The sequence below is a fragment of the Heloderma suspectum genome, chromosome 1 (genome assembly GCF_057233095.1).
Source record: "Heloderma suspectum isolate Gila_16-S chromosome 1, 16-S_ref, whole genome shotgun sequence".
NCBI lineage: Eukaryota > Metazoa > Chordata > Lepidosauria > Squamata > Helodermatidae > Heloderma > Heloderma suspectum.
This window is the reverse complement of record NC_139458.1, coordinates 337,710,809-337,732,781: the sequence shown is the minus strand read 5'-3', so window position 1 is coordinate 337,732,781 and position 21,973 is coordinate 337,710,809. Positions and strand designations below refer to the sequence as shown.

The following is a 21,973-nucleotide window of genomic DNA, read 5'->3' as shown; positions in this document are numbered from 1 at the left end:
CACCCTTTGTACTAATTTCTGCCCTGCTGCTTCTTCCTGTGCATCTCTCTCTCTCTCTCCCTCTGTCTCTGCTGCTGCTGCTGCTGAACTGCATCTCCCTCTGGAACTTGCACAGTCAAACCATCTCTCATCTCAAACAACAGTGAATCACTCCATCACCTGAAGAGGAGCAAAAGGAATTCACGCACTAGCCTGCTTGGCTTAGGAAGCGATCAGGAAAGAAGAGAGCATCATGCAAAACAAGATCCTCCCCTCCCCCCTCCCTCCTCCCACTCCCCCAAATTGAGATTTGCTAACTGCTTCTGGGTTTTAGAGCAGCTCCCTTGATGGGTGAATGGATTTTTTTTTTTTTTTTGAAGCACAGCTGAAAAAGAGAGAGGCAGCAGCTCCTGCTGCTGCGGTAGCCAGTGCAGCAGAATGAGCGTGTGAGGGCTACCTCTCCTGAGCAGAGCCTGTGCTTCTTCTGCCCTACTCAGTCTTCATTCACCGTCTCCAGAAGGGACACTGAGGAAAACAGATGGACTCCTAACTAAGCAAGTCCTGCCCTGGATCTATTGCTGTTGACGCCTCCCTCGAGGAAAATGGTCAACAAAGACATGAATGGCTTTCCAGTCAAGAAGTGTTCTGCTTTCCAGTTCTTTAAAAAGAGGGTAAGGATGCTTTAAGCACAGGTTACTTTTATTGTCAGGATTTTTTTTTTTTACTCTACTACTGAAAAAGAGATGCGAGTGCATTATGTTCATTGGTTTGTGAACCAACCACCAGTGTGAATAGCATGAAACAGTCTGGTCATTTTAAGGGTGCGCTAAGGGACATTGCAATTGTACTGATTTCAAGTGGACTGTGTGTGTGTGTGTGTGTGTGCGCGCGCGCGTGCGTGCGTGTGGTGGGAGGTTAGAATATTACATGAGCATTGTTTGGTGAGGAATGCATTTATACCATTCATTGCTATACCACAGACCTTTATTTGGTAGCTTGAGTCAGACATGAGCTGGGGAGAGATGCCTCAAAAAGAGTTGTGTGTTTGCAGTAGGAGGGATGACAACGTGGTCTACAGAATTTTTGTGTTTAGATTCTGGTTTCAACAGCTGTAAGCCACGAGGACGTAATGGGGCTTCCATGTTCAGAGGCAGTGTACTTCCAGATACCAAATGCAGCAGGGACACACAACAGGGAAGAGTTGATGCCTTCATGAGCTGCTTGTGTTCTTTCCAGAGACATCTGGCTGTCCACTGCTGGAAACAGAATACTGAACTGGCTAAAGCTTTGTTCTGATCCAGCAGGACTTTTCTTATAGCCTTAAGTTTTACGCTGAGTTATTATTAACCCTCTTTGGCCAGTATATCCATTTTCCTCTTCTCCCTTTCAGTTTCCCATCAGAACAATGGGAATGCTCAGTGATCTACTTCAGTTCCTCTTTCTGTAAAATGGGAGCGTGAATCTCCTTACACATGGGTAATCAATAAAGAGGAAAAGGGCAAATATTGGAAAGAATGGTGCACAGCAATATAACACAGGATAGTGATATAAAATTTAAAATGACACGTGACGTCAATACCAGCAAGATCACAATTCTCCAGATCCATTATCCTGCCTCTCACTCTGTGCCTCTTGTGCATCTTGTGGTGTGACCAGTTCTCAACCCACTCATTCACACCTAGGAAAGTGCTGCATTAGATCGCCTCCATTCATTGCCTTGTACTAAGCTATTTGCAGGTTCAGCAAGACTGTGGCACAGTCGCTAATCTACCCAGTAACCACAGTCTATGTCCAATAGCAATCCCAGCTGCGGAGGCAGAAAAGAAGAATCAGAGGCAGTCGTTTGCTTTGAAAGACAATGATAGATTCACTGAAAGCCTTAGGTTCTCCTCATCTCGATTTACTCTATTTGGTGTGTCAGAATAATTGTGGTTTGTTCTGGATGAGAAGGAAGGCTGCATGGTGTGTTGTGTGACTGATTATACCTATATGGAGATCTCTGTGTCTGTGTGGGCATGTACAGTTATCTTCATAGGGTTCCTTATTAGTTCTTTCACAGCATCCACTATCATTCAGGGATCCTGAATGCCACTAAATACTGCTAATAGATGAGCAACATTTTTCCCCTGGGGTGGCAATACAGAGATTCAAGAACAAATAGGGGGTGAAGGCGTTTTTCAGCAGAGATGGACAGAGCAGCTTCTACCTAGTTCCTTGCTTGTACGGATTTTTCCCCCCTGAATGATTAGGACTAGAGATTCCATTTAATGAATGTAGTAGAACCAGGCAGACTGTACTGTTCATTCATTCACCCCTTCCCATTCACCTTCCGTCTGCCATATATGGAGGAGACTGTCACTTCATTTAACCCAGTCAAATGCAGAGAACCTCTGCTCAGACAGCAGCGCTCAGCTGTCCTCTTAATTCGCATGGCATAAATTAGGACTGCATTATGTGTCTCCAAGTACAACAATCTCAGTGCATCAGATGGAAAACTGGAGACAGTTCACCATCTATAAAGTAGGTATAACAGTACCTCTCCCTCCCACCCCATAGCATGTCATATATTAAGGCTGCAATCTTAAACACATTTACAGTGCAATTCTATGCATGTCCACTCAGAAAGAAGGTTGTTTAATAATGCTTACTCCCAACTAGGTTTGTATAGGATTGTGGCCCTAGTTAAGAGTAAGGCTGCAATCCTATACACCCTTGTCTGGGAATAAGTCCCATTGAACTCAGTGGGACTTACCCTTAAGTAGATATGAATAGAGTTGTGCGTAATTTCTGAGTAAATCTGTAAAGGATTGGGCTACATATCTTGTAAGAGCTTGAGGACAGAGATTGAATTATACTACTTGCATGTAGAAGAGCAAATGTAAGTAGTTCATCTTTTGTGGTAATCGCTTTGAATAATTTGTTTCATTTTATACATTTGTACTCCCTGAGGTTTTCCTGTGATGCAATGCTATGTTTTAGATCCCATGTGACTATTCCTATAAACTATTAAGCAGGGTTATCTGTTAGGCATTTGTCAAAGGCACAAAATTCTTTGCATTGAGAACAGGGGTGGGGGTCTGATAGTCTTGTTGAGGATGGCCTTTCTATAATTATTATACATTATTAAAAAGTAACCACAAGACATTATTTTAAAATGCGACCTTATTGCTCTTGAATACATCCAGGAGAGGGTCTTTGAACCATGCCATTGCTATAGTTGCATGACACTGAAATCTCTTTGTTCCTCCCATTGATATTAGAAATGGCATCCTGGCTATCAATTGTCTCAGAAAGAAAACTATAGTTCCCTTGTGATTGTAACTTCTTTCTAATCAGCCTCATGATCAGCCCAACCCTAGGGGGTTGGACTTGATGGCCTTGTAGGCCCCTTCCAACCCTACTATTCTATGATTCATCAATCTCTGCAGTATAGCAGTACAGCTGAGTATGAAAGGATTACCCAACCATCATTTTTTATTTGTACAATTGTACCCTGTATTGAATTCAGTCTAAATTAAATTCCACTTGGGGAAAGTTCTACCATTAAAACAAACCTCTGAGGAGCACTCATAGCTGCAGTCTGTGCCAAAACACAGAGACAGGAAAATCACCTTGTGATTATTTGCCTCCTATGCTTTACCTGTCTAGAAGTCATTTCCCCGGGTACCCATCTGGGTAAATGTATTCTGTGTGAATTGTTAGGCATGGGTGAGACTCAAACAGATACATGGAATCCAGAGTCCATTTGGGAATTCCTTGATTTCATGGGTATGTTGATGAGTCTGAGTGGGGATGATAGTCATTTAGATTGTGGCATGGTGTGGAAGGATGAATCCCCCCTCCCCACCTGCCATGGTCCCAACCCAACTCAGCGAAGGCCATGGTGGCGCTTTTTGAAATGTGCACATCTTTGTATTATGTCAGTGGTCCTTAGCCATTGACATAATACACGGATTTCCAACCCCTGTATTGGCAGGGACTACAGTGATTGGGTGGGAGTGATTGCATTTTGCCATATAATCCAACCCATTTATTGTTGGCCAGTCTCTACAATAACATTTCCAACACCTAGCAATAAGAACTTCACAGTTATAGAAGACCTGTCCAAGGGCACTCTACAAACATTTGATGAAAATATTAAAGATAAATATTTGTTTAAAGTTGCTGGAGATTGGATATCCAAAGTGTGTGTGTGTGTGTGTGTGTGAGAGAGAGAGAGAGAGAGAGATTATATATTGTTTTATAATAGTAGGGTTATGAAAACCAACCACATATTCTGTGCTTCCCCTAGATTATGATCTCTTTCACATAAGTTCACTCAGTGTGATATCCAACCTCCAGTGACTTTAAAGATATATTTTTCTTTGATATTTCATCAAATGTTGGCACAGTGCCTTAGGATATATCTTCCATAACCGTGAAGTTCTTATTGCTAGGTTTTGCAAATGTTATTATAGAGGCTGGCCAACAGTAAACGGGTTGGATTATTTGGCAATATACATTCCCCCTGCCCTGTATATAACATAGTGTGTGTGTGTGTGTGTGTGTGTGTGTAGTTGGATCCAGACTTAGAGGAAACCCATTGAAATAATAGAACTGAAGCTAGTCATGATTAACTTGCATTTCATTGATTTCAGTGAGTCTACTTTAAGTATGACTAATTCTGGATCCAACGCATTTTGTTTCTGTGTTTGGAGAGATAGATAGCTATAGATACAAACAATGTATAGTAATTCATCTTCCGGTTAATATGAGAACGTTTCTAAAATTCCACAAATCTCCATTTCAAATCAGGAAGATAAAAATGGGCAACACATTATAGTTGTATTGTTTACACCCATAACATTATGAAACTCTGTAACAAATGGAGGGGGCAGTTGATTATAAGCTTGTACTGGATAGCATGTGGAGATACTTCCCTGTCCCTTTCTATTTGGGACTTCAGTGGGAAATTTCAAGCGCATTTTGTACTACCTTGTTAGATCTTGCTAGCCAACCTTTCCAGACAAGATGGGAACTTTTGAGCCAAAATGATTGCAAGGGAAACACAAAAAGGCTGGTGCACTGTGGCAACAATTCCCACTGTTGATGGAGTGCTTATCCTTGGCAAGTGTCCCCATCACAACCTTGCCTGGGCAGTAGCAAGCTGATCCTCTAGATCAGCCATCCCCACCAACCTGGTACCCTCCAGTTGTTTTGCATTCCAGTTCCCATCAGCCCCAGCCAGCATGAGCAATGGTCAGGAAAGCTGGAAGTTGTAGTCCAAGACATCTGGAGGGCACCAGTTTTGTTGCTCGAGATCATGGAATCTGCTCATTTGCCACTAGATCCATCAGACCAATACTAACAAGCCAATCATCTATTACTTGGGTGCAGAACAATATTTAACACATTTTTTGAACTTGAACTCCACTCAAGAAATACTTCTCACACAAGGAGGTAACTTACTATTTTAATGGTGGCAACTATCTCCTGATTTTTGTGCTGAATCTCAAAAGTAGTGTTTTTGCCCCTTGGTCTGACTTCCACTAAATCCTGTTGGAGAAATAGGCAAGAGAGACGGTTTTGGAGAGTGGGATACCAAGAGAGATAGGGGAACTTTGTTTACATAGTCCAAACAGGTTCATGAAATTGAAAATCACACCTTACAATCATATTAATAATTCAAAAACTATTATCATAAGGCTATATTGGCTGAATAGCTAATTATAAATGCACATAGAGTTCTAACTCAAAGACATCCCTTTCCAGTAGACACAATGGTAGAACACATTTTTAAAAAAACAATATGAATTATTGACAAATTGAGCAGGGAAGTAAATCTGGATTATCATCATCACTACATACAAACCCCACATTTTCCTATTTGATCCAACCCTGTAGGTTAACTGTTGCCCAGTCACTGTTTCTCATGTGAGCTCACTTCTTCGAGTGTCTGGAGTCCATAACCAATCCTGAGTAGCTTCTACTGTAACCAGAAAATAAAGATAACATTTTCTTTGTGGAATCATAACACACATTTACCAATTTGCACCAGGCTTCCAAAGTTACCTGGGAAAAGATCTGGCTGAACTAAGTTACTTCTGTAGAGATGCCGTAGAGATACTTCCAGCCTTGCGGTTCTAACTGTGCCTGTTACTGTGCTCTGTGAGAGTACATATGCGCCAACTATATAGCTAGAGGGACATTTATTTATTTTTTGCAGGGGCTGATCCCTGAGACCATTAGACTGCAGTTTTCTACCATGGATTTCCAAGTTAAAGGCACTTTGCTTATTGCTTGAGGTTCTTCTGGTGTTGCATGTGCTTCTTCCTACACAGGCAGCAGGAGTAGCACACCAGTGCAGCATGTGCCCAGGCAGAGATTTCCTGGCATGCTAACACTGCACATATATGAGCCAGCAACCTGTTTTTAAATGTGATGTTGGCTATATGTAACCTTGCATGGTTACATTTCTTTTATATACTCTGCATCCATTTAAATCAAGCATTGATAGATATCCTTTCCTATTTGTCATTTCTACTTGCAAAAGTTTTTCAGTCTATGGAAGAAATGAACTAAGTATTCAAGGTAAACAATGAAACTGACTTCAGTAAGGAGAATGGATTTTTTTTTAAGGAAATAAATGTATGCTTGTTCTCATCTCTTAAACCCATATTCATAAGACCACAAAAGCAATAACACAGAATTCATAATTTATGTGCACCCTGAAGCAATAATCTGGAATACATTTTGTATGCATTCTTGCATTCCAGGGATTGCCCTCTTTTTCTGAAGTGCATGTCTTAGACTGAAAACATGACGCAAACAGGGGCCGTTCTTGTGCAATAAATAATACTTGTAGCAAGATTCACCTGTATCAACATGCTAATTGCCCTACTTCAGAAGGTTTGAGCACTTATGCAATGCCAGGTGGTAGCTGTTTTAGACAAGCTATTTTTTCACTTTGCTAAAGTAAGGTAGTGATTTCTTATAATTTTTATAGATATTATTTCCTATATCTTATTTCAGTAGGTTCTATTTAGAAAAATAGGGTCTGCAATTATAGCAGGTGTGGCGTATCATATGGTGTGGTATACATGTGTTCCTTTATTTCCTAGCAATCTGGGGAGAGGAGAAAGGCAATGATACACAATTGAACTTTTATGGTACATTAACAGCCTGATTGGCAAAGTTCAAGGCAAGAAGTCCTTAAACTGGTCCATACCAGGCTTCAGTGAAGCTTGTGTGTGTCTCCTTGTCTAAACATAATTTTCCCCTGGTTGGTTTCACACTGTCACATGTTGCCTCTTACAGACACTTCAGACAAGTTGGTGTCTTGATAATAGCTGTGTTTGAATTTACTCAAAAAGTAAGTTAGAGGTCAGAGATGAAATTATTCATGCTAACTGAAGTCACAGTTATTAGAAGAATGTCTGATGTTGTCCCCACTGGGCATGCACACCTTCTTTGACAACTTTGTAGCAATTGAGATAAGAAGCAATGCTTGATCTACATCCATTGAAGGACTACGTGCAACTCCAGGCACTCATCAAGTCTGGGATGTGATTAGGAATTTACATCACCACGTTTATTATCATTATTATTTCATTTATACGCAACCTTTTTGCAAAAGTCCACAAGGCAGATTCTGTAAAATATCAACTTAATACATGTGGGAAAAGATACCAAACAAACAGCTAAAAACAAAAACAACAGTTAATGTCAGGATCTTTTATTAATCTTTGATATTCTAAATTGGTTGGGTTGTCTATAAAGTTACTTGGGGCAATGATTCTGTGAACTGGCACTCTGCGTTCAAGAACACAGCTGTCTACCAGAATCAATGGCAAACTAAGAAACATGCATACATGTATGTGCGCGTACACCCCCCCTTTTCATTTCAATAGAAAACCACTGTCTTATCAGTTAAGTTTAACCTCTAAATTCCTATTTACAAACTATCAATGAAGTTATGATACTCTCAGAATTTTTAGGTTAAGTTCCCTGTCACTTTTAAGCACCTTTCACAAACAAATCCCCTTCCATGCATTCATGGACACATGGGAGGGAGAAGCAGGGCCTCCCCAACGTTGCCATTCCCACCGGCTCTAACCTTTTGCCCTCTGCGCATTCAGTGGAAGCCTACGCACATTCAGCTGGAGGGGTTTGGGTTGGCTGGAGAATATTCATATTGTTTGTCTGACAACATGTGAGACAGAAGACAACCGCAAGCTTTAAAGAGGATATTTACTTAATGTTAACAGACTTCTTCTTGTTAAAACTAAAAGTGTAACAAGAGTGAAACCAAAACCTGCACCCCCAACTCCCTACCTGCATTAACCATTTAGTGACTTTTCAACCAGTTATTTTCCCTTCCACACAGTGAGTCTAACTAATCACTGCTGCTTATTGCAACACATATTACATATGATTTTCTATATTCTTCACCTTCAGTTTTTCTTCATATTAGTAATATGATATGATTTTTTTAGCGATCATAGCAGTCTGAAGACTGTCAATGTGCATTGATTTTTTATCCCAGCAGGATATAATCAGACAACTGTAGGGAGAAATACTGCAATGCTTTTGCTATATCTCATGGGATACAGAAGTTACACCTCTTCTTATGCCTGTGTATTTACATCTGCCTAAATTGCTGCCAGATGGTCTTAATAAGGGCGGTTTTGAAGTGCACCATTTTATTTCCCCCCTTGCCTTTGCTTGTCGTTCCCTAAGTAAAAAGAAGTTTATTGCACAGCTTCTCGTGATAGATCAGCTTCAGCTTTCATACAATAACATGGTATGATATGATATCTCATCAAAGGGAGAGAAGGAAAGAAAGAGGGGAGAAAGATTTTATTAAGCTCAGTGGCAGATGAAGCAGTAACCTCAGCTATCCCCAAACTTATTAAGAAAAAGCTATTTGTCCATTTGGTAAAGGCTAAAAAAAGAAATAAATGATAAATGGGGAAAAGAATGTTGCATTCTCCAAGAGACTGTGAGAGAATCCGAGAAGTGAACCTTCTTTGTTTATTTTAGGATAGACTCCGGATTTAGGAATTTGTAGCCTGAAAATGGATAAAGTCTGCTCTCCCAATTCGTCTTAGAAAATAAGCAGTAATTAGCAACTTTGGCCAAAGGAGGGAGAGAAGATGAAGAGCAGAGGTACAGAACCTCAGGCAGGGCAGCCAAATCCAGCTATCCTGGGGTCCCAATACAGCTCTCTGGGGTTCCCTGCCCCTGGCCCAACCTCTTTCCTGCAACTATCAAGCATTGGGTAGTTTCCCAGCTTTTCTGCAGTCCCCCCACCCCAAGTCTGAAAGGCTGAAATGCCTCTCCTAAGGCTTAGTGACTGTCAGCAAGAGCTGTTAGCTACAATAGGCTGGTATTTTTGGAATGTTTGGCCCGCCCCCTTTGGCGTTGGCCACACCTGCCACTGGAATGTGGCCTCCAAGAACTTCTCCAAAATGAAATTCCACAGTCGAGTGGAAAGAGGGTTTTGTACTCTCCTGCTGATGGAGAATACAAAAGAGACATTTCCTGATTCATATTTAGATGCATATCTCATAGGGATGTTGGAGAATTCTGCCACGGACTCCAGTGAGGCCAGATTCAGCCCCCGGAGTCCGTGGCAGAACAGCCTCCCCCCCGCCACCCCCCCAAATCCCCCCCGGAATGGACCTACCTGGCGGCGGATGCGGCGGCTCCAGCTCATCTTCCGGCTGTTGCCGGGCGGCCGCCATTTGCATGCCTGCATTAGGCCATGATAGGCTACGTAAATACTTACGTAGCCTATCACGGCAAAGAGCAGGGGCGCAAATGGCGGCCGCTACGCCATTTGCGCCCCTGCTCTTTGCCGCAATAGGCTACATTAAGTATTTACATAGCCTATCACGGCAAAAGGCAGGGATGCAAATGGCGTAGCAGCCGCCATTTGCATCCCTGCCTTTTGCCATGATAGGCTATGTAAATACTTATGTAGCCTATCACGGCTTAATGCAAGGATGCAAATGGCGGCCGCTACGATGGCTGCCATTTGCAGGCGCAGCGGCCGGAAGTCCGGCTGTGGCCAGCCCCAGCTGGCGGCTCCGCAGCCTTGCCGCGGAGTAGAGCCAGCTGGGGAGGATTCCGGGGGGGAGGGATGGATCGCCTCCTCTCCACCGCCGAAGCCCTGGACTGGAACCAGGTAAGGGATTCGTACATCCCTAATATCTCAACATATTTATTTAGTTATTTAAAGCACTTATTTGCCACCTTCTAGGGCAACCCCCTGCCCTCCCCAGGTGGCTTTAGAAAGATAATGTAGCTCTGTATTCATAGCAGGACAATTATACTTCCAAATGACTTAAATGATGTGTTTTTAAAAATAGCATAATTTTAATCTGGTGTTTTAATCTTTTTATCCTTATACTCTTTTAGCTCTTGTGTTCACTGCCCTGAAATCTGTTCTAGATATGGAACAGTATATAAATATTGTAAATAAAATAAATAAACAAACAAACAAACAAATAAATGATTTACAGTAAAATCCACTTGCAATGCTTCCAGATCCAGGCCCCCAGTGGTCTTTCTTTTATCCATTCACCCCTGATCCTTCTGCTGTGCCTATCAAGCAAAGCTGTTCCCAGCCGCTATGCCTTCCCTCATCCTGGCTCCACCTCCCTCTTTGGATTGTCTGATGCCTTCATCTGTGGAACTTTGTTCTAATGATGTGGGGTTTGGAATTTGAACTGCGCTCCATTTCCCTCCGCTTGAAGCTTGCCTGAATTTCACACTCTGGGGCGTGTCCTTTGTCCTAATCCAGGGGTGTTGAATCTCAGACCTGGGGTGAAATCTGGCCCACCTGGGTTCCCAATCTGACCTTCCAGGGGTACCCAGATAGCCACACACCCTTCACCTGGCCCCACTCTTTTCCCACGCTGCTGATTATTTGATGACTTTTGTTTTGTGGCACTTTCCCTGCCTCCGAAGCATCTGAAATGCCTCTCCTAAGGCTTAGGCTGAATCTATACATAGCAGCTTTACCGTTATCATACTGCAATGATAACTATTGGTGCACATGACACCAATGGGCACCAATAGTTATCACTGCAATATGATAACGGTAAAACTGTGATGTGTAGATTCAGTCTTAGTTACTGGCAGTAACAGCTTTAAACTAAAATATGCTGGTGTCTTTTGCCCTGCTGCTTTTGCCTTTGCCCCCATTAGTCTTCAGCCCTCCCCACTACTTGAATATGGCCTCCACAAGCGTCTTTGAAATTCAGCCCTTGAGTGAAAGGAATTTGACCCCCTTGCCCTAATCCAAGACACATGGAGATCATTACAGTGAGGCAGTGTATTCTGCACATGTTCAAATTCACCTTCTTCTTCTTCTTCTTCTTCTTCTTCTTCTTCTTCTTCTTCTTCTTCTGATATACATTTGCAGCCTTCCCAGATCATATCTGGTCTAGTATTTCTGTTTCCAACAGTGGCCAGCCAGATGCCTTTGGGTGCTCACAAACAGGGCATGCCAGTGAAGGCCTTTCCCTATCGTTTATCCCCAGCACCTAGAATTCAGGGGTACCCTGCCTCTGAACATGGAGGTTCCAATCCATTTAGCTTCCCTGGCTAATAGCTGTTGGTAGATCTCTCTTCTCTGTGCCTAATCCTTTTCAGAAACACATTTCAGTGCTGATCTCCTGCACTGAAAACCATTTCTGGGGCTGGTCCTCTTGTCTCAAATTGCATCTGGCATGCAAGTCAGAGGGGCTAAATGGCATACAGCAGCAGTACACGTGGAACAGAGTGCTAAGCCCACGGGCTTGCTCAAGGGAAGCAGGACGCTGAAACCGAGAGTGCAGAATTATTTGTATGTTTTCTAATTGCATATTAGAGCCCTGTAACAGTATTTAAGAAACATTTAGAGCTGCCTGTATGTAGATAAGGAGCATTTCTGGTATAATTCATCTGAAATATGCTTTACGCTCTGCTTCTTGCAACATTACTTTACAGAGCCAGGAAAAGATCCAAGAAACTGTTGCAAACTAGACTCTTTAGGATGATAATGGCTTTTCCCTTGGGAGAAGAAGGGGGAAAGTATGAAAATGCCATCTAGATCTGGGACAGTTGCCTTTTTTTTTAACTGTCTAGAGTTATAAAAACAAGTGGAGGCATTTCTCCCTCTTTTAGTCAAAGAAAGTAGCATTTAAAACAAATTCCTGAAGAATAAGACTCTGGTGGGCTGCAACCCAAATAAGATGCAAATGTCTTTCCTATCATGTTTCCCCTCTGATATTGGGCAACAGAAGCATTGAAGTTTAATTGCTTCTAGTAAAAGAAATACAGGTGCTCAGTAACTCGTTGGCTCAGGCAGGCTCAGAATGCTTTTATCTATTGCATTCAGCAGAGCAGACATCTGGGCATTCCATGTGCTAAGCAGATGAGGAAGAGGACAGGGTGAAATGAGACATACTTCTGCGAAGCTGACAATGCACAACATTAGATGTTTTCATGCAAGTTTACTTTTTAAAAATTGGCTAGTGCTATTTTTTATGGTCTGTCTAAGTAAAACCAAGGCAAATGAAGGATGGGCTCTTAACTCTCAAATGACACAAAAGTAGGAGAGACTGCAAACACTATATTTCAGCAGTGGGTAACTTCTTTAGCACGGAAGGCCATATTGGAAATAGATCATCACCAGCTAAAGATTCATAGCTATAGATTTGTACTTGTGTTTTTCTTAGGAGCATTTAAAAGGTAAAGGTGTCCCCAAACAGTCGTGTCCGACTCTAGGGTGCGGTGCTCATCCCCGTTTCTAAGCCGAAGAGCCAGCGCTGTCCGAAGACGCTTCCGTGGTCATGTGGCCGGCATGACTGAACACCGAGGTGCACGGAACGCTGTTACCTTTCCCGCCGAGGCGGTACCTATTTATCTACTTGCAATTTCTTGCTTTCGAACTGCTAGGTTGGCAGAAGCTGGGACTGAAGACAGGAGCTCACTCCGTCACACAGCACTCGGGTCTCAAACTGCTGACCTGCCAACCTTCCAGTCTGCAGTTCAGCGTCTTAACCACTAAGCCACCACGGCCCCTGAGGAGCACTTAACAGAATCTATATTGCCATACCATCATATCAGATGATAAAATCCAGTTCTACAATATTTTTACCGTGCAATTATTATCCAGAAGTGTGTGTGTATGTGTGTGTGGGGGAGAACCCTGAGTTACAATGCAATCCTATATGTGTGTGCTCAGAAGTAAACCCCATTGAGTTCACTGGGACTTTCTCCCAAGTAAGTGGGTATAGGATCTTAGCTTTCATCCATATTTTTTTGTCATCCATCGTTCATAAGACTGCTAGTTTGTTGAGCACTATGACAGTATCACTATTGTAAATTATCTCGATAGCCTCCATATGTCTGACCATATATGCCACCATCCTTAGATGATTCTAGTTGGTCTGGACCACGGCAATGTACAAAACAATGAGCACGTCTGCTGAACAGAACAAAACAAGACTCTTGATCTTAATTGTTTATGCCAAGTCAGCCATCCCATTCCTTCAGCAGACATAAGATCTGGAAAAATAAAACCAATTTCTTTCTTTTGATACTCCCTGAAACTGATTCATGTCATCTGCAGGGACTGGAGAGAACCAGTGTGTCTGGCTGTGCCTATTCATGGCATTGGGGATGTCCAGTTTTCTTGGGGGCTTTGATTATGTTTCCTGCATACTTGTTTGGGATCCACTTGAATAGCATTGTTGGGGCTGAGAAAGAACTAGGCTGAGATTGTAATGGTATAGGGTGGGATGCAAATGTTTTAAATAAATAAATAAACTTTCCTTCCACCAGTGCCCCTCACCCCTATCAGATTGGTTGACAATACTGTGAATTCAGGTAAGTGCCTTTCCCTTTCGGAATGTGGAATAGCCAACATTTCCAGAGCTGCACCTGCATGGCAGCCCCCTATCAGCCTGGACATGGTGCCCAAAGGAAGAAATTCAAGAATTTGAATTGTCCTCACTCCGAGCTCTAATTAGGTCCTCAGTACGTGACTATGTATGCATATATTCTTACCCTACCAACTGAAAATGCACTTCATGCATCTGATTAAGTGGACTTAGTTCATGAAAGCTTATGCCCAGCCTTCCCCAAGCTGGTGTCTTCCAGATGTTTTGGACCACAACTCCTAGCATTCCCGACCATTGGCCATCCTGGCTGGGGCTGATGCCAAAACATATGGAGGGCATCAGGTCAGGGAAGACTGGCTTATGCCATGATAACACATTTAAGACTAACACATTTAAGGTGCTACGAGATTCATGGTTGTTTTTGCTGCGACAGGCTAACACAGCTAACCTCACAGATGGTGTTCCCTTCGCTTCACCCTTCAATCTGCAGACAGTTCCCCCACCTCTCCCCTCTCTTCCAAAAACTGCTTGGTTCTGTTCAGACTCCCTAACCAGGGCTACACATGTACAACCCTGGCTGCTGCCCATGCATATGTTTAGATCAAGGCTGCACTGTTTATCCCATTCTTCATAGCTAATTAATTACTTGGGACACCCTCCAGCCAATGTTAAGCACTTTTCAGTCCCATTGGATTTCAATGGAAGAGATATGAGCACATCCCATTGAAATCAGGGAGACCTCGACGTGCTTAACTTTGGCTGGATCATACCCTTAGGGTGCAATCCTATGCAGCTTTAGACAGGAAAACATCCTACAACTTCCAGCATAGCTGGCTGGGGAATGCTGGGAGTTGTAGGACTTTTTTTTCTGTCTAAACCTGCATAGGATTGCACCCTTAGTTTGTTGGTGTTAGACAGAGTTTCAGAATGAGACAAATCACATTTACTTTTTCTGGAGATATCCATGAATAAATATTCTAAGATATCAGCTTGCCTTTGATGATGAATCAGTTCAAAGGGAATCCATAAAGAGCATCTCATGAATGCCAACTAGTGTCTGGAGGGCAAGTGTGGTGGAGGAAAGTCGGAGCCAGCCCAGCTTGAAGTCAAGGATTCCCTAATGAATCTTTTCAGGAAGTTATGCACATCTTGAACTTTGAATGCAGAAATTCTGATGCCTGCTTATCTACCTTTCTGTAAACAAGCACGTGGTCCCAGGAGGAGTCCCTCTCACTCTTGCTCTCACTCTTGTTCTCCTGACTAGATTTCTAGCAGGGGACAGTATTTCAAACACTATCAACATATTTGAAATTCCTTGCTATCCTTCCCATAAACATACATCTCCCTAATGACACCAGTCTGAATTAATTTCCTCAGATGCCCTTTCATTTGGATCAAGCCATTTTTAACTGCATCCAAGCCCAATCTGAATGGAAAAGGAAAGCAAATTCTGTACTCCTTGCTCCTTCTCCCCTCCCTTCTCTCTGGCTGTAAGCCCTACTAAAAATGTACACGATCGGATTTCACTTTTAGGACCACTCCATGTTTTTACTTTCTTCAGTGTCAAGCATCTCCCCAGGTGTGTTTTTCTAAAGACGTATGCTTTAACCAGAGATGGCCACTAATCAGTCGGTTCATGTGTTTATCCAGTAATCTTGTCCCCACAGGAACACGAAGCGAACAAATAGTTTTCCCTCAAGGCCCATGTAAGGATAACAGTATCCCCTTTGGTGCACGTCCCTAGGCGACAGCTCAGATGCATTGCTACAAGGATATTCAGTTTCATGGTACTTTTAAAGCACCTTGGGTTGTGAATGTTGACATTAGTTCCCTAAATGTAAGCCCGTCAGTCTATCCCACTGTTTATAGACTTCCACAGTGTGCACTCAACTCTGAATTATTATTCCTACCCTTTCTCAGCAAAATTTTACTCCCCTTATGATTAAGAAGTTACACATATTTACACAGTGGAGCAGTATTTGCTATGGCAAGGCTGCTGTTTTGTACATATATGAAGCTGCCTGACTGAGAGCCACAAACCAGTCTTGACCGCTTCTTGTCTGCTCTTACCAACACTGGTATTCCAAGGGCTTTGGCAGAGGCCTTTCTCAGCCATTCTTCCTGAAACTCTGTCTCTCACTGGAGACCTAGAAATTGGACCTGGGACTTTCTTCGGGCAGAATATGTGCTCTGCAGCTAAGCTGCAATGACCCCTCTTCTTCTCGCCCCTTCCCCTCCCAAAGCTGTGGAATGGCTTTCTTCTTGGGATGGGAAATGGACTTGCCTAGTTCTAATTTCCTAATCATGGGCCCCCAGGTGTTGCTGGACTACAACTCCTATCTTTCCCGACCACTGGGCATGCTGGCTAGGGATGATGGGGATTGCAGTCTAACGCCTTCTGGGGGCCCAAAGTTGGGAAAGGCTGATAGATCCAACTTACTTTTATCTAAGAGATGAAAAGGAGGTACACCATTCACCCACAACTCAAAGGGCAATAAAGCGAATCCTCTACTCTTAGACACCTTCAGCCTCCCAATCTGTACTTTTTCTCTGTTTGAAGAGGGATCTAATTGCAGCAGGCCTATATACAGCTTGTGACCTACCAAGCCAAATGCATCTGAATTCTGAAGACCCATATATTGTGGCTTGTCAGGTGACAAATGGGTCCCCAATTTCTGCACTCCGAGGCAGACAGAATAACAGGTTTATTGAATCTTTGGTGAGCTGCCTTACAAGGCTGGTGGACATCAACAGTAAAAAGTATGCACAAAATCCCCCCTCCCTTCTCTTTTTTTTACCTAAAAAATAGGGGCTTCAGATCAGCTTTTACAGGGTCAGTTTCCTCTGGAGGAAAGAGCACTAGGGACTTCTGGTGCTTTTGTAAGAATCTATTTGTTACAAATGTCAAAAACTAGTTGGCCTTCAGACAGATATACAAATTCATCAACAGTGATCCAGGTTATTGTTTACTATGCTGGTTCATGACCCAGGGTGAGTATGGATGCAGCTAAATGGCCATGAGTTGATGGTTATGCACTGATGCTGTGGTTTGTATGTTCTGGGCTGGCATGAACTGAAATTTTCACTCAGCTTGTGTTGCACCTCAGCAGGCATCTTTGTTGTTGTTTTGTTTTACCTTTATGGAATTCTGTATTCATGGCTTGACATTTATGAAATTCTGGATAGGATATGGTGGGAAAATCAGTAGGGCTGTGCAGGGACCCCCCGATCTGACTTGGAAACTGCTTCGTGGCTTCGGAGGCGGGCCCAATTCAGCTCAGGCTGATTCAAGGGGCACCTGACCCAACTTGGCCCCAAACCCGAAGAGGGATTTGGCCATCTGAATCCCGCTTCAGGCCCCCCAGATGCCCCACGCAACCCCCCAGCTCCTTACCTGGGCCACCATTTCACCTCCTCTTCTGCCGTCATCTCCTCCTCCTCCTCCTCCTCCACCGCCGTCACTTCCTCTGCCGTCACTGCCGCCATCATTGCCGCCCGTCGCCACCAGCTCCTGAGCTCTGGACGCACACCAGCTCTTGTTGCAGGGTGTTGCCATTTTTAAAATGGCGACTCCCACCAAAAAGAGCCAATGCGTGTCCAGGGCTCAGGAGCTGGCTGGTGGCGGCGGGTGGTGACGATGGCGGCAGCAGCAGCAATAGCAGCGGCGGCAGTGGTGATAGTAACATCAACTCCTGTGAGTCACCTCAGGTAAGGAGCTTGAGGTGCTGGCACAGCTGGGCTGGAGACCTGGAGTGCTGAAGCTCTGAAGCACACTGAGCGCTTTGGAGAGCCCCCAACCCACTTCAGTTCACTTCATGCCCCCTCCACCTCACCCAGAAGGGGCCTAAAGCAGCGCGAAGTGGCCTGCTTTGACTTGGGGTTCAGGCCTTGGGCCGAAGCAGCACGCAGCCCTAAAAATAAGCCCATCAGCGGAGGAAGTGAAATAAATTCGGGTTGCAGGGGAAGGGTGATGTTCTTCTTTTGCCATCTGATGAAAACTGGTCATATTATTGTTACCCCAAATATGGAAACACAATAACACAAATTGCAATCTTCAAAACAAAACTGGTGAAGCCCTGTGCAGATGTTCTTAAAATGAGCACAGTTGACCCAGTTGATACACATTAGATCTGTACTCTGCCAGGGTAAGCCTCCCACATACAATGGGTTGGATCTGGATTTACAGTGGATCAACAGTGCTGGCAAAAGTGGATGTCCCCGCACCCTCTTTCCCATGGCAGCCCCCCCCCCCCCGCGCGTGCCGTGAAAATGCTACACAGAGAGTCAGGAAGCTGCTGAATGGTGTGAGCTGGGTGCCCCCACCCAAAAAAGAGAGAGAGATTCTGCAAGCAGAGCCCTTCCTCTTGTGGGAAAGTCCCTCTTGTGGGACGGTCTCATGTAAGACAGTTCCTGGATCCCAACTAATGTGTGGAGGTCGGGGTGAGGCCTTCAACTGTGATCCCAGTCTCCCCCTGCCACACACACATGCACATTGATTGTATCCACTCTAAGAACATATGCAGAGGGTTTAAGTCAACATAGTTATATGGTCGTGCGGCTGTATCCTGAGGGTATATTCTCAACTAGACCTTGTGTGGGAAGGTCGTTGGAGGGATGGGTATATTATACTATTTGATTGCCAGGAAAGGGGAGCTGTTCTGGAGATGGCTGAGGAACTGGAGGGGAAATTGTTCAGAATTACAATCAGTCTCAGTTCCTGTCATGTTTCAGGCTGTGCAGTGTGCATGATGATCCACTATAAAATGTCACTGCAAGATCCTACAGTTTCATGCATCACAGTTGCTTTTTCAAGGAATGTTTTTGACACTTCTGATTTAAAGCTACAGTACTAAACTGGAAGCATGGAAAACTGTGGCCTGGCATGATAAGTTATCTGCTCAGGACCATCACTGCATCAGGCTGTGTGCTCATAGCTGACTCCAGTCCAGAATGGAACACTGGTCAGAACCACATTGAATAGCAGAGATACAAGCTTGGGAGATCTCCAAAAATCACTCCCAGCAGTCCACTTGCCAGACAGCGAGAGCTGCTAGAATAGATTGAATTGCAAGAGGAATTTCCTCTATGCCTCAACTTTCATATGCATCCAGATGTTAACTAAGGCTGCCTGTCATATGCACGCTTTCTTGGCAATCAGTGAGACCTATTTCCAAGTAGATATGTGTAGGAATGGGATGTAGGATGCCTAAATTAACTCTTTAACATCAGTAGCATTTAAATAGCCCAACTGTGTGTAGGTTTGCATGCTAGATGATGCACCCGGTGTGGTTTTAATTTACACACTCCAGGAAGACCTGGCGTGCTATGGTCCATGGGGTCACGAAGAGTCGGACACAACTGAACGACTGAACAGCAACAACTTACTTTAGGACAGGGGTGGGGAGCCATTTTTCTAGCAAGGGCTGCATCCCCTCAAAGGTGATCTATCAGGGGATTACTCTTGCCAAAGGCCTGAACTGATTACTTGCGGGGGGGGGGGGGGAGGTTGAAATTAGGCTAAGGCCACATGAGGTCCTAGGGCCTTAGGTTGCCCACCCTTGTTTTAGGACTCGAGCAGGAAGTGAAGATGTGAGCATTCATGAAAACTCTTTCCCACCCCCAGTGTAGTGTTTTAAGAGTAATATTTTATGTAAGACATTACCAGAAATGCATCCCCCAAGAGCTGGCTCACTGTGATAAGAAAGCACCTGTCTAAAACCTGCAGAAAAGAGTCAGCAGAGCCCTCAGGAGGAAAATAGGAATCTCCACTCGCTATTATTTTGGACCTGCTGTTTATCTTGTAGCATGTATATTTCATCTTGACAGTGGCTCATTGGTGAGTAACGTCACTGGCTATGTTCCCCTTGGGGTTCATGTGGGATGGCTACACTTTTAATAACTAGGTTTGCAGCTTTGATTTACTGTGTTGTTGAATGCTTCCTTTAATGCTTTAATGCTGGTTCCTCCTTGAGTCTCTAGTTTATACACTCCATCCTTCCTCTAATCCTCTCAGGGGGAAAATATTTCTCCGTTTGGCTTTCTCTCTGGCAGTTGGATTTGCTCGTCTTGTCCACCTTTTACTTCGGCTCACAACCTGATTACTGAAGCAGCAAAAATCGCCTCGAGGACGCTGTTGATTGAAATTAACTTCAGCATTGGCTGTGGATTATTGGCTCTTATCTCTCTGCCAAGCTCCCAATTTTGGGCTGCTTGCCTGAGGCGGCCAGAGGTAATGATCCATGGTGATTTACCAACACTGTGTGTAATGACAGCCATTTCAGAGGTTTAGGTTACTTGGCATTTTTCAAGGAAATAAAGTAACACCTGAGCTCACTCATCAGGTGGCTTCACAAGACAACATCTCATCATGTTTTTGATTTTGAGATAGTTTTTCAAATAACCTTGCAGCAGATACCACCATGTATCTTGTCCTATGAACAATCAAACTCATGAGTCCTGTTCACATGACATATACATAGGTATGAGGATGTGGAGAGAAGAGGGGGTCATGCCCACTGGTCCCGCCCAATCTCCACCCTCCATGTGATCATGCAAAAGTTGGAGAACCTACATGTATACATGTTTTGTACATGTAGGCTCTCTTCCTGTGATCAGAAACCCTGCATTTTTCAGGTCTCTCAATTGGACACACAGAGCCTACAATGTTGCATACACAAAGGCTCTGTACACACATTTACATGACCACCAGGTTAAGGATTGGATCCGAAACATGGATTGGCTCCCATTCAAAAGTGCCACCACCCACCGTGGAAATGAGTCTGGTGCCAGGGCCCCATCAAACCTGGAGCCAGCCCTGCAGTTAGTTATGCTTCATTCCCATAGAAATTGATAGGGCTTAGGCTATTTAAGATAAGAATGCAGGCTGTGTGTCTTTCTCACAGCATGTTACAGAACCAGCCATTATTAGACCTGAAAACATGGAGATATTTGCTACTAGGTGCTGGAGAAGATGTGATTTAGAAGCTCTGATATGTTGATTTATTTCTAACCAGTTGGTTACCTGCAAACACAGTTTGCGGAGAAAAATCTAATCTAACAAAAGGTTTAACTGAACTAACTGCATTTACTGAAACATTCAAAGTGTTACATCTTTTATCTTTACAAAACTTCCTTAAATACAATGTTCTTGGTGTAAACTCCAGGGCGCAGCCACTGTAATGTCCTCGTTCTGGCCCATCGATGACTTGAATCTAGGGGTGGACGAAAGTCACTTACCTTTTCTCGCAGCTTGTTCGCGGTGGGGGGGAGGCGCTTCGCTGGTCCCCCCGCGAAGTTCAGGCCGGGGGGGGAGGCTTCCCGCCTCGCCCGGCTGAAATTCAGGCCGGGGGGGAGGCTTCCCGCCTCGCCCGGCCGAAATTCAGGCCAGGGAGAAGGCGCCTCGCCTCACCCGGCCGAGAACGCGAAAGTAAAAAAAAACCACGCCCCCTGATAGGCTATGTGATGATTCACGTAGCCTATCACGGCTAGATCTGCAAAGTCAGCCGTGATAGGCTACGTGAATCGTCACGTAGCCTATCAGGGGGCGTTGTGTTTTTTTTCCCTTTCATTGCAATGGCGGCGGCGGCAGCCAGTCGAAAGACCGGCTGCCGCTCCCACCTCGCTCGAAAACCCGCCGAACCGCCGGCCGGACCAGCCACCGGGAGGGACATTCGGTAAAGGTAAGTCCCGTCCCGGGGAGGGTGCGGGGGGCAGGGGGGTGCAGAGGATTTCTCCCCGAAACTTGTTCGGGGGGCCGAACACGTTGGCGCTCGGCCCCCCGAAGTTTCGGGGAGAAATTCTCCGCCATCCCTACTTGAATCTTGAGGTTTGCCAAGGAGTGCATATGACTCAAGGCAATGTACAGGGGTAGGCAGATAGATGCCAACTTGGTCCACAGTCTGTCCCTGACTCTTGTTGATGCTAATGGCAAAGGCCAGACAATTGGGAAAGTGGCGACGCTTCAACTGGAAGGGGAGAGATGAGTCAGAAGGAGCAAGGCTGATTCTTGTCAGGAAGAACTGCATGCCTTTAGTGTGTCCAGCAAGGGCTTCCTGATGCAGACAGTTGTTGTGCGTGGCAAGTTGTCAGGCTTCCCGATCCCCCCAGCACACACACTCAGG

At 44.3% G+C, this 21,973-nt stretch overlaps 1 protein-coding gene across 1 annotated transcript in view; it reads left to right on the top strand.

Annotated features, from left to right (window-relative positions):
• The first annotated feature begins 581 nt into the window (after positions 1 to 581).
• Positions 582 to 21,973, top strand: part of SGK1 (serum/glucocorticoid regulated kinase 1) — a 96,195-nt gene continuing 74,803 nt past the window's right edge. The window contains exon 1 of the mRNA XM_084827586.1: positions 582 to 650. Within this exon, the coding sequence (XP_084683712.1) occupies positions 582 to 650 (69 nt within the window). The remainder of the gene's footprint in view (positions 651 to 21,973) is intronic.